At 33.5% G+C, this 12874-nt stretch overlaps 1 protein-coding gene across 1 annotated transcript; it reads left to right on the forward strand.

Moving 5' to 3' along the window:
* The first annotated feature begins 1426 nt into the window (after nucleotides 1–1426).
* LOC134717677 (heat shock 70 kDa protein 12A-like) lies at nucleotides 1427–7542 on the forward strand. Its single transcript, XM_063580174.1, has 4 exons — nucleotides 1427–1738; nucleotides 3348–3569; nucleotides 4673–4826; nucleotides 6488–7542. Exons 1-4 carry the CDS (start codon nucleotides 1430–1432, stop codon nucleotides 7540–7542), a joined length of 1740 nt encoding a protein of 579 aa, XP_063436244.1. The 5' UTR covers nucleotides 1427–1429.
* The last annotated feature ends 5332 nt before the right edge of the window (nucleotides 7543–12874 follow it).

Genomic DNA, 12874 nt, shown 5'->3' on the forward strand with positions numbered 1-12874 from the left:
GTAATAATCTGATATCAAACAATAAGCAGTTTTTATCCAATATTCAAAACTACAGATTTTACTACTGAATACATGATAAATATTCATAGCACAACATAACAAAATATAAATAAACAATACCAACAAGATCATTAATATACATATAAGTAATTTTTCCCCGAGTCCCCAAAGTGCATATATTCATTTATAAAAAAGTCACTGTAGACGCTGTCGCGATATAAATTGTCACTATATTACTAATCATAATGCGGTCATTAGATTAATCAAACATATATATATATCATAAAGGTTATTTAAATTATCTGACAATTCTACAGGTGTATCAATGAATTCTTTAAATAGACGAACTGCGAAGTTAAAAACAGGAAGTTTTATATATTTGAAGAGTGAGTAAAATTATTTTTTGTTTTTAACCAATTACACTGTTTCATTATTCAAAGCTTAATACATTCAGACTGAATGTGATTACATTTAAATTTATATGTTTTTTTTCGGTTACCATTTCAGTCACTGTTAGGTAATTTCAAAAAGCTTCATTTTAAAGGAAGTTTTTCCTCAAAATCCATCTTAATTACACTCAAAAGTCTTCATAGCCTATCAAGTGAAGCAACACAGTAAACTTTTTCATATTTGGAGCGTTTTTAAACAGGCGCCTATTTCACCCTTACCTGACACATATTCTTCCATGTAATATGAAGGTGGCACGGTAGTATTTCATGTCCCATAAGGGATAATGATATCCTTTTTAGAATTTTCACCACTTTCTAACACTGCCAATAAATCTACAGTCACAGTTAACTGAAGTACTTTAATTTTACTATTCAGAAATGAATTTGAATGTGTATCATGACCGTTTTATGGTTTTGCTATTTTATATAGGCCACTTGTGCTTTTAGGTCTTTTATCATGTAGTGAATAACTTCATTTTTTTCTCATAAAATCATTTTCATCTGACTGTATGTAAAATTATTTCATATATTTCTACTATACACCTGATTCATCCCTCAGTTTGGGAAAGTATGTTCAGTTGATACTATAATTTTTGTCCAATCACACTGTTCAGACACATTGATTTAGGTAGGGTACACAAAAGAGCAACTTGAATTCTGGAATGCGAAAACTACCATGCCACCTGAGATACACAGAGAATGTGTCAAAAAAGTAAAATAACAACAAAAAAATGCATTTGGCCTTTTATAACACGTGTTATAAATAAATTTTGTCCTCATCTTCTTTTTTCTTTATTTCTTAGAAATACTACAAATGTACATCTACCTATTCCTTGCATAAATCGTGGTTTTATCAATAAATGATAAAAGATTAGTGTTTACGTTCACAAAATTGTGTGCTAAAGCTACCAGAATAAATAGAACAATAATATCAAGGTTTTGAATACATGTGTACGTACTTTTGGTTTAAGGGCTTATCGATGGAGGATTCACGGAAACATCTAATGGTTGCTGCTGTGGACTTTGGTACAACATATTCCGGTTATTCGTTTTCAATGAGGGCTGACTGGAAAGACAACCCTTTGAAAATCAGTAACCCAATATGGCGGGCAGGAAGTCGACAATTCGTGTCAGAGAAAACACCAACATGTTTATTATTGAATAAAAATCGAGAGTTTGTCGCCTTTGGATTCGAAGCTGAAAATAAGTGGATAGATTTATTGTTGGACAAAGAACATGAGGAATACTACTATTTTGAACGTTTCAAAATGAATCTACATAATAACAAGGTAAGCTCAGCTAGCTATAAAACCAGGTTAAATCCACCATTTTCTACAAAAGAAAATGCCTGTACCAAATCAGGAATATGACAGTTGTTATCCATTCGTTTGATGTGTTTGAACTTTTGAATTTGCCATTTGATTTGGGACTTTCCTTTTTGAATTTTCCTCGGAGTTCAGTATTTTTGTGTTTTTACTTTTTATTTATCTTTAATGTTACTGTTGTTGAAGAGTTGCCATCATCAATTGCAGATTTGACTGTAGCAAATGCAGTTTTACTGGCGACACGTAGCGGATACAGTCAAACGGAGATTTGCGACAGTCAAATCAAAATTCACGATGTCAACTCTTCAACTACCGTTCTGTTATTCTGATTCTAATGCAATACAAGCAGAAATTATACGATAATACTGGAAATCAATTGACAAATAAAAAACCCGCGAAACTTCATGAATAATTTCGGCGCAAAGACGTCATGGCTAAATGTGACGTTATACAAATGAAAACTTACAAACTGGAGGTTATTACGTTACCTGAACGCTTCAATTCGGATAAAATTACATTAAAACATCGAATTCGAGGTAGAAGTTGTTTTATTTTCGATGATATAGTAGGAATCGAACATTTGTTCAAAATAGCAAGTCCCTCCTTAGTTACGCCTGGTCAACTGTGGATTTAACCCTCTTGCTGCCGGAGGGACACATATGTCCACACTGGCAGTGCCGGAGGGACACATATGTCCATGGTTAAATTTATGCAAGCTTCTCATTAATGCTGTATCTCTTTCAACTAAAAGAATGAAGATTAAACAGTGTTATGTTTTCTTCAATGGGTCCGAAATGTAATGGTCATTATTTCGTGACGTCATATATCGAATGTCGTTGTTTGGCATGTTACGTCACAGACGTCGAGCTGTCGTATTTTCCGGCATGTGAAATGCAACCTTAAAAAACGGTCGGCAGCAAGAGGTTAACGGCTACATTTAGCAAATGAAAAAAAAATTGTTACATACAAATTGAATTTGAATTAATGCTGTCATGGATGTCACGAAGATAATGCAAAATCAAATTTATAAATATGATAAAAAAATCTTTAAAGCGTTATTATACTGAATCATATCTTTAAATAGAAACCTGAGACTAAGAAAAGTGCCTCCAAACATTCATTTTTGTGATCAGGAAGACCGTTTTGTTCTGTTCTCTTTGTATTTACAATTGGTGCGTTTTTCAACGTTAAAGCAAGGATGTGTGTTTTGAGAAAACATGTCCAAAAATGAAACGCTTTACGGTTTAATATCTTGCTTTAAATCGCTTCCTCTCGTATTTTCATGTTTTTGAGCATAACAACACAAAGATTGTTTTCCAATGAAATATAATTTGGCGTTCAAAATATTAAGATTCATGATCACCATAATTTTGCCATGCGTGCTGTCCATTCGGTAGTTGACTTATTACAAAATATGTTTGGAAACAAATAGATACATGTAATTTTATTAGCAGCAATAAAACATGTCTTTTTGTTATTTGTGATGTTGAGTAACTGTTACATTGGTTTTTTTCTGAAACAAAGCAACAGTCACTGTTTTAAAATATTTGATTTTTTTTTAATTATGAAATAGAATATCACAAGTGGTATGATGTTAGATGATATAACAGGGACAAAAAAGCTGCCAGCTTTCCATGTATTTAAATTATCAATCCAATATTTGGTAAACCATTTGTTAGATGTCTTGAAAAAACGAGGAAATTTAGTCAAACATGACGAGGTTCAATATGTACTGACAGTGCCTGCTATATGGACGGATAGAGCAAAACCATTTATGAGGTCTTGTGCTGAAGGGGTAGGTGTATAAGCTACGGTATTGTAGCATTTATCTAACTTAATAATTAATGTGTATGCAGCCGCCATTCAAATCAATACACATAATATTTTCAAGTTACAAAACTGATGCCAGGTTGTCATGGGCATACTCGATCGATCACTCACATATGCAGCGAAACACTTTTGGCAATTACATGAAATCTATACCGTAAATTAAGGCAACAGTAGTATATATATATCGGTTTTCAAAAGTCATAAACCTAGAACATAAATCTGAATTACACACCAAAATCGAGGGGAACACACTAACTATTAGCGGAAAGAGAAAGGAACAAAAGGAACACCAAAATGCAACAAAAAAACCCGGCAACATACATAGAAACTATTTGATAAATGCCGTAATGTAACATTAATGTTACATAAATAGAAACAAACTACTTGTAACAACTAATTATAACTTGGTACAGGACATTTTACGAAAACATGGTGGGTTGAACCTGGTAAATTAAGCTCGTGAAACAATTTAAACGTGTTGGTTTTTATTACAGTTATAAACGATAACAAACACTGGATAACAAGTTTATGATTTTAGACACGCTCATATAGAGTAAGGTTAGGGTTTTACGTGTTTGTTAGCATTAATTTTTTTATCAGTCATGTTGAAGAATTTGTATTGACACGGGAGGTTAAAGAACAATTATTTTTCAGCAATGTCAAAACAATATAACCTATTTAAGACAAACTAGAACAAAACCGCTTAAAAATATATGACTGCATCTAGTACGCTATCAAATTCCTGGTTTGATATGATATTAAGCATATATTCTAAATCAAAAGCGAAAACCAAATACGACTGATAGCTAACAAGCACGACAGACAGCAATCAAATACAAGTGAAAGTTCTTTAAATAAGGACTGACTGCATATATTTCTGTACAGGATACATTCAAACTATTTAGACTGAATACTGCAATTAAATGTTCTTCCGTTCGTATTTGCCTTTAGCGTATCTTACTTTTATTACGTACGGTTTTCTTATTGCTAATGGATTATGATACTGCAATATTTTCATTTGATCATATCTAAAAATTAATACTTGTTTTCAAACCTTCGTTGATTAAGGCTGGGATTCCCTCAAACAATTTGATACTTGCACTTGAACCAGAGGCAGCATCCATTTTCTGTCAATTTTTATCAACTGAAAAATTAAAAGGATCTGAACCAGGATTCACAATGACAGCCGAAGGGACAAAGTTCATGGTGGTTGATCTTGGAGGTAAAGTTGTGTACACACATCAAATGAAATACCCGCTTCTATCTATTGCCAACACATTTAAAGATCATAAACCTAAACCAAAATCTTTCTTTAACGAACTTGAATATTGTGAAATGTTGAATGTTAAAATGACTTCCTGATTACTTTCAATGAAGAAACAATTGATGATCATTGCAATTTATATAAGAGTGCATGAGTTTCATTTTTAACTATATTCTGCAAGGTTTCTACATAAGAATGAATACTGAATAACTTAAAGCTTTACGTTTTGAATTACACTAGGTAGAACATTAATTACATTAATCCTGAATGTAGATATCTTTATTCATCTTATAAGCCCTGTAAGTATTGCTATAAAGATTTGTTTACCTGCAAAAAGACAATCATAAATTGAAAACTAGTTATGTTTGCAAACTTATATAAAGATATATAGACAATAACTGTTCAGCGTCTTTAAATATCAGCTGTATGGGTACGAGGCTTAGAAACATGAAGTATGCGAGCTTTTATCGAACCACTACACCTGTTTTGAGCCAAGTACACATACAACTGATATTTAAAGACACTTAACAGTTATTGACTTTATCCTGCAATTAGTTCTGTATATTATTTGTTTTGGAAGACACAAAAACACATGTTTTTGCATTTATTTTCGATTTGAAATCCCTTGAGGCCCACGTGTAGTAATATGATACAGTAATCACACACTCAGCTAGAGAAGGGTTCGCAAACAAAAAGAATCTCGAATGCTCAACAATTATACATCGCTCCAGATGGATAAATATCTATTCTAACATAACAACTAATTTCCACAGTAAAAACAAATAACAAAACATTTTCCTATCTGTACAGGAGTGTACGAGTTGTCCTATGCTTCAGACTCGACATTCATTTAACATGCATACTAAAATTGACATGTTTTTTTTTATACACAATCATACACATTCAAGTTTTGAAATCGATAGTTGTCATCGTAGAAGAGATTGCTATTCATGTGTGAATGTTATCAGAAAATTTGTGTAATTCTTATTGCTCTAATGAAATGTTTGAAAACAAACAGAACGTATAAAAGAAATCTTTAATTCGCAATTAATACGTCATTGGAATGCGACTGCGATACTCATTCTGAAGTCACGCAGGTTTATACAATACTCAGTCCGGCAGTTGGCGGAGCTTTAAAACGATATATGTATAGGATACAGATACAGCATATAGTAGAATACCCAATTGCAGGATCATATAATATAGCGGATGATGCAACATGTAATGCATGATCTGCTTTTCTTTCAAGAACATCTGAGTGCAACCCTTGTTTTTGATGTGATTAGTGTTATTCAGTATTAAGGTTTCTTTACTAGTGTTATGTTATATATGCTGTGTTTATATTTTTGTCAGTTTTTGGGATGTCTGTTCGCTTTAAACTTCTTAGTTGCACTGTTCCTTTTGGTATATTCCGCATTTCGCACTGCCTTAGTCGTTGATTAAAGTAACGATTTTTCTTTTCCTTTCATTAAGACGTTGGTTTAGACCAATGTTAGATAAATATGACATTGATCAATCAGTCATTTTCCAAAAATATTTGAACAGATCCTCTGTTTCCATATTGTCTACTTTCTTTTTTTATTCATTAACCATTATGTTGATCATTGAAATTTTTGCAGGCGGCACTGCAGACATAACTGTTCACGAGAAAGCCGCAAATGGTCACTTGAAAGAAAAACACAGAGCTATCGGAAATGATTGCGGGGGAACATCTATTGATAGAAGGTTTTTTAAGCTTTTCGAAGAAATTATCGGAAAGACAACGATGGAATCATTAAAAAAGGAAAGCCCTCTGGCATATATAGATCTAGTAAGAGAATTTGAATCCGTGAAAAGAACGGTTGAAACAGGAACAAAAACTAAAGTTACTATGTCCATCCCAGTCGTTGCGCTTGAAACATCGTGTAAGAAAATTCACAACAAGAATTTAGAGTCTCTGTTGGCTGATTCGTCATATTCAACCGACATAAAACTAGCACAAGATAAAATTCGTATTAATGTTGAGGTCTTCAATAAGATATTTATGCCTTCCGTTAATAGTGTTATATCACTTATGAAAGAGATTTTTCAAGATAAATCACTAAAGGACGTGACGCATTTGCTAATGGTTGGAGGTTTCTCAGATTGTCAACTAATGCATGACGCAGTTCGCCAAGCATTTCCGGAGAAGAAAATATTAATTCCAGAAGAAGCTGGGTTAGCAGTGCTTAAAGGGGCCGTTTTATTCGGCCATGATCCAGAGTATATACAGTCACGCATCATGCGATGCAGTTATGGTGTCAAAACGAATGTCCCTTGGCATGAACAAAAATATGACAGAAAACACTATGCAGTTATGGAAGGACAGGAAAGGTGTGACAATATATTTTCTCTTATCGTCGTGAAAGACGAAAGCGTTGAAGCAGGAATGTTAGTTAAAAAATCATTCTTTACACCTTTCAAACATCAAGACAAGATGGACATTATGGTGTATGTATCCGAAGAGGCAACGCCAGGATATGTCGACGATGATACGTGTTCTTTGCTTTGTACTCCGACAATCACTTTTTCTGACACATGTGAGTATAGACGATGGGTAGACGTAGAATTTATCCTTGGAAAAACGGAAATTGACCTCAAGGCTCACGATAGAAATTCTGGGAAGGCGATATCCGCAAAATTTGATCTAAATTAATCTTATCATGAATCAAAGGAACATCCATTAGTTAGACAGAATACTTTGAGTTTGAACTATCAGCTTGGGTGTAGACTTTTATTGTACTATTATGGTAACCTCGTAGATTGCCATTGTATTTATATTAGTACTTAGTGTATCGTTTCAAACTATAATTCAGTTTCATTCATTGTCGAGCCTTCGAATTAAGTCGAAAAAGCGAGACATAGCGATCATACTTTCCAGCGGCGGCGTCCACAAGTGTTCACTGTGGTTAAAGTTTTTAAAATTTTAATAACTTTTGTAAACTATTCTGAATTTCTTCCAAATATGGACAGGACCTTGTTTATGATCATAAAATGAAACTTAGTTGACATTTTGTACATGTTTATCCGTATTTTACTTGTAAATGGACTTTGCTTCAAGTTCATATTACATACAGTATTCAGTTAAAGTCTTTATTAGATAGATATAGGAAGATGTGGTGTGAGTGCCAATGAAACAACTCACCATCCAAATAACAATTTAAAAAACCAGCTGCGCCATGAGCGCATGATACATTTTTTGTACGCAGGCGTCTTGTGTGACTCATATTTTGTTTTTGAGAAACGGAGGGACATATGACCCCCCCTCTTTTTTTTCATAAAAACTAAATATCACTAAAACAAAATTTTGGATCAAAACCAAAAAGTACAACGTGACATGTAAAAATACCCTCCCCCCTTTTTTTTTTTTTTTTACAAAATACTAAATAACGGAAAAAATGAAATTTTAAATCATCACCAAAAAGTATACAGATCTTAAGATTAATATAACAAAGAAGTGTGTAAAGTTTTAAGCAATAATCATAAATCGTTTTTGAGATATGGCGCGACATGTAAAAACCCCTTCCCCCTTTTTTACAAAATACTCAATAACTCAAAAATGAAATTTTTAATCATCACCAAAAAGTATACAGATCTTAACATTAATATATATATAAGAAGTGTGTAAAGTTTTAAGCAATAATCAAAAATAATTTTTGATATACATTGGACATGTGAAAAAACCTCATCCCTGTTTTAGTTACAAAGTGCGGTAACTCAAAAAGTTTTAATCTTATTTTCACCATAAAGTATACAGATCATTTGATCATCATAAGAAATAACTTTAATAAGTTTCATGAAATATGGATAAGTCGTTCTCAAGTTACGGTGCGACATGTTTACGCCGGACAGACGGACAGACAGACGGACGGACACCGGACATTTGTACAACATAATGCGTCCCGTCAAAATTTTGACGGGCGTATAAAAAAAGTAAACCATTATAGGTCAATGTACGGCCTTCAACATGGAGCCTTGGCTCAAACCGAACAACAAGCTATAAAGGGCCCAAAAATTACTAGTGAAAAACCATTCAAACGGGAAAACCAACGGTCATATCTATATAAAAAAAACGTGAAACAAGAAATACGTATAAATTACATAAACAAACGACAATACTGTACATCAGATTCCTGACTTAGGATAGGTGCAAACATTTTCAGGGGCATTAAACGTTTTAATGGATGAAACATTTATTAGATGCATAAAAGAGGTCAGATTGACAACGCCATGGTTAAAAATTAAAAAGACAAACAGACAAACAATAGTACACATGACACAACATAGAAAACTCGAACCCCACCAAAAACTAGAGGTGATCTCTGGTGCTCCAGAAGGGTAAGCAATTCCTGCACAACATGTGGCATCCGTCGTTGTGTTGCTTATGTGATAACAAATCCAGTAAATAGTCTAATTCATAAACTATCCTGTATTTTTAACAAACTTGGACAGAGGCTTCTTACAATAAAAAAATAGTATTAAGAGGAGTATTTGTTTTGCTTTTTGTCCCTCTTTTATGTTGAGCCTGCGACTACCAGTAAAAATAGACGATACACTGGGTTGCACTGAACCCTCTCGATTTTTTTTTCATATAGTTTCCGTGTTTTAGAAATATATATTCATGTATATTATATAATCAACGCATTATATTTAATTATTTCTTATAATTGATGTGATTCAATATTAGAACAATAAGTTCTTAGACTCCTCTCCTGCTAATATCAAAGCTTTAGTTATAGTTTCATTCTATATTTTTTTTTTTTTTAAGAAAATGCATGTCCCAAGCTAGGAATATGACAGTTGTTCTCCATTCGTTTGATATGTTTGAGCTTTTGATTTGCCATTTGCTCAATTTTTATTGGAGTTTTCATACTTCATATTAAAATATGTAAATGCCTTTGAGAAAAATAAGATTTCCCATTATGTTATCTACTACATTGTAATATATTGAAATTTAAGATATGTTTGCTAAAGTATAATAAATATGTGATAAGTCCTTACTTTTCGTTTTACTCATGATCTAAGGCCATATAGTGACCCACATGTACAATTGTTAATTTTAATGTCATTTTGTCACCTGTGTAGGATTGCCCCATGGCAATCATACCACATCTTCTTATTCTTATAAGTAGTTAATTTGTTGAAACATATGTTTTTGATGTGTCCGTATGAATTTTCGAAAGATAATGCAATCCTATTTTTGGGTTGTTAACAGCTTTTCATAGAAGTGTAGTATGGTAATAGAAATCTCACTATACTGTAGTATTGAAAGGACTTGAAAACCTGCGTTACCATGAAAACTACATGTCAAGGTTGTCCTAATTAATAAGCAAAATCGTGAGGTTTATTATGTCCTTCAATATGTTCAATGAAGATTCGCCGAAAAGACCTGATATTAAAAGCCTCAAGTCAATTAATGTGCTGTGGAAGTATTTGCATTTCCCACTTGGTACTCGTCTGTTCAATATCATGTTTTGCAAACAATGGTAATTCGTTATTTATTAAAGATATTTTTTGAATTTTTGAATATGTTATTGTAACTAATGTATTTAAAAGGGTATGTTTCTGCGTTTTGTTGTCCTAAAATGAAAAATTAAGAACTCAACCGTGCATAAAAAAAAACTAAATGTTGCATATTTTGCAAAATTGGATTTAGAATTCAAATGAAAAGAAGTAATTGTTCAACAGTTTATAATTAGTGGTAGTAAAAAACTAACTTCTTCAGTGTCATAGTTTTTAAAACGTGATCAGCTGTAATTATCCTCAGTTTGATCGAAAACTTTATTAAAAATATTTTATTATCAAAACATCCGCAGCAGTATTTCGCAAGTGAAACGTGAAATATTTATGCATGGGGTCGTACATAATCAGTATTGCATGATCTGATAATTGAACACCAAGATACATTGACATGGTATATGCATCTCCTGACAGAAAGGAGTTACTTCTCGCATTACTTTAAGTGACTTTCAGTAGTATATGTTTTATCTCTCGGCAGCTGTACTGCTCAAGTTATTGCGTAATCTTTTTCGTACATATGGTTTACGTTTAAGATAGGGGAATGGTTAAAGTTTGTGCACACATAAAACTGTCGAGACTCCTAAATGTACAGCGGTACGTTGGACTTCTATATTTGTAGGACGTCTTTCAGGATTTAGTCATTACGGGTTATTGCGTGATCTATTTTCAAACATATGGTCTCTAGATAGGGAAATGATTGAAGTGTGTGCGTACATAAAACTGATGACACCTCTAAATGTACAGAGGTACCCAGCCAGGACTTCAAAGCTCTTCAATTTTATACTTGATTAGCTTTCTACCTATTGTGATCTGATCGTCACTGATGCGTTTAATGAAGACGAAACGCGCGTATGACGTATACTGTTATACGCCTGGTACATTTGATAACTATATATGTAGACAATCTTTCAGGATTGAGTCAGCACAAACTTGATGGCAAACGGACTGGTTAAAATACTAGTAGTATATCAATGAATGATATTGAAGAAAAATATTCAGCTTTAATACACTTATGTTTCTACCTTTGCTATAACAAATATAATTTATGTCTTGATTCATGCTTATGGTTCTTATCTATGTTTATAAACAAAGTACGGTATACCAAGAAGACGAAAGACGAGTTACGGCCCCTAACCAAGGTAACGGGTCTGCAGATAGCTCAAGAGAAATTGTGTATTTAGTTTATTTAGACATTCTTACTGGTTACAATAAGTATTCAAATAGGAACAAAAACACTCCCTTAGTGATTTATCACCAACTTTTCGAGAATTTATCTTGAAATATCACTATTGGTGAGTAAATTATGACCAAATCTGACATTCAAGAAAAAACCAATATGGCGTCGTATGCCGAAGCTTTCAAAAACGGACCTAAATTTGACCAATCTGATGATTCTATACCCTCAGTTAAGCCAGTATTCATTGAAGAATCTGATGTATTTAGAGACATACCAAAACCACATTTAAAAAGTTTGTATCTGACAATTGATGAAATGTACAAAGCCATAGGTGCAGTAATACCTAGAAGATCAATCAAGGGTCTTCAAAGGATTAGAGGTCTATGGCGGATATACCTGGATACAGAAAAAGAAACAGAATGTTTACTTTCTGACGGGCTTGAGCTTCGGGGGAAATCTATATTCATATATTCTAGAAATCCCCGTGTTCGGTTTGAAGAAAATTCAACAGATGTTAAAATACGTGTGAAAGATGTACCACTCTCAGCGGATGATGGACAAATTTTGAGAGCGCTAGAGGGGTACAACTGCACAATTATTAAACACTTCAGGGAAAGATTTAGATTTGAATATCAAATCACCGACTGTCTGACAGGAGATCGAATTGTCATCTGTGAAGGCCCATTGGATAAGGCAATTCCCAAATCTATACCCATAGGGAAATACAGAGCCACAGTTCTTTATAAAGGTCAACAGAATGACAATATCAAGTGTAATAAATGCATGGAAACTGGTCACAAAACCAGAGACTGCCAAAATGATTGGAAATGTAGAAGCTGTGGAGAATCAGGCCACAGACAGAACGAATGTACGAGTGATTTATCTTCGAATCATGATCATGAACAACAAAACTCTAGCGCACATGACGAACATCAAAATGATCATTGTGAAGCTTATGCACAACCTCAGATAGAGGAAAATGAAGATCCGGAGGCTACACAATCACCAGTCGACATAGTTGAAGCAATAGCAACAACATCTATTGAAGCAGAGCTGCAGCAATCTCAATCAATTCTAACAGGAATTGTCACTAACAATAGTGAACTGCACAATGATATTCCCAAAGCAGCTAGACCAAAAGTCATACCTGCTCGCAGAGAAAATATCAAACCTGCAAACACAGCGAACAAAGCTAATGGGATTCCAAACAAAAACTCCGATCAACAACAAATCACCAAATTCACAACTCTATCTTCGTCTCAACGCCAAAGTCATGGTACCCCAGTGAAAC

The sequence above is a fragment of the Mytilus trossulus genome, chromosome 5, assembly GCF_036588685.1.
Source record: "Mytilus trossulus isolate FHL-02 chromosome 5, PNRI_Mtr1.1.1.hap1, whole genome shotgun sequence".
Classification (NCBI taxonomy): domain Eukaryota; kingdom Metazoa; phylum Mollusca; class Bivalvia; order Mytilida; family Mytilidae; genus Mytilus; species Mytilus trossulus.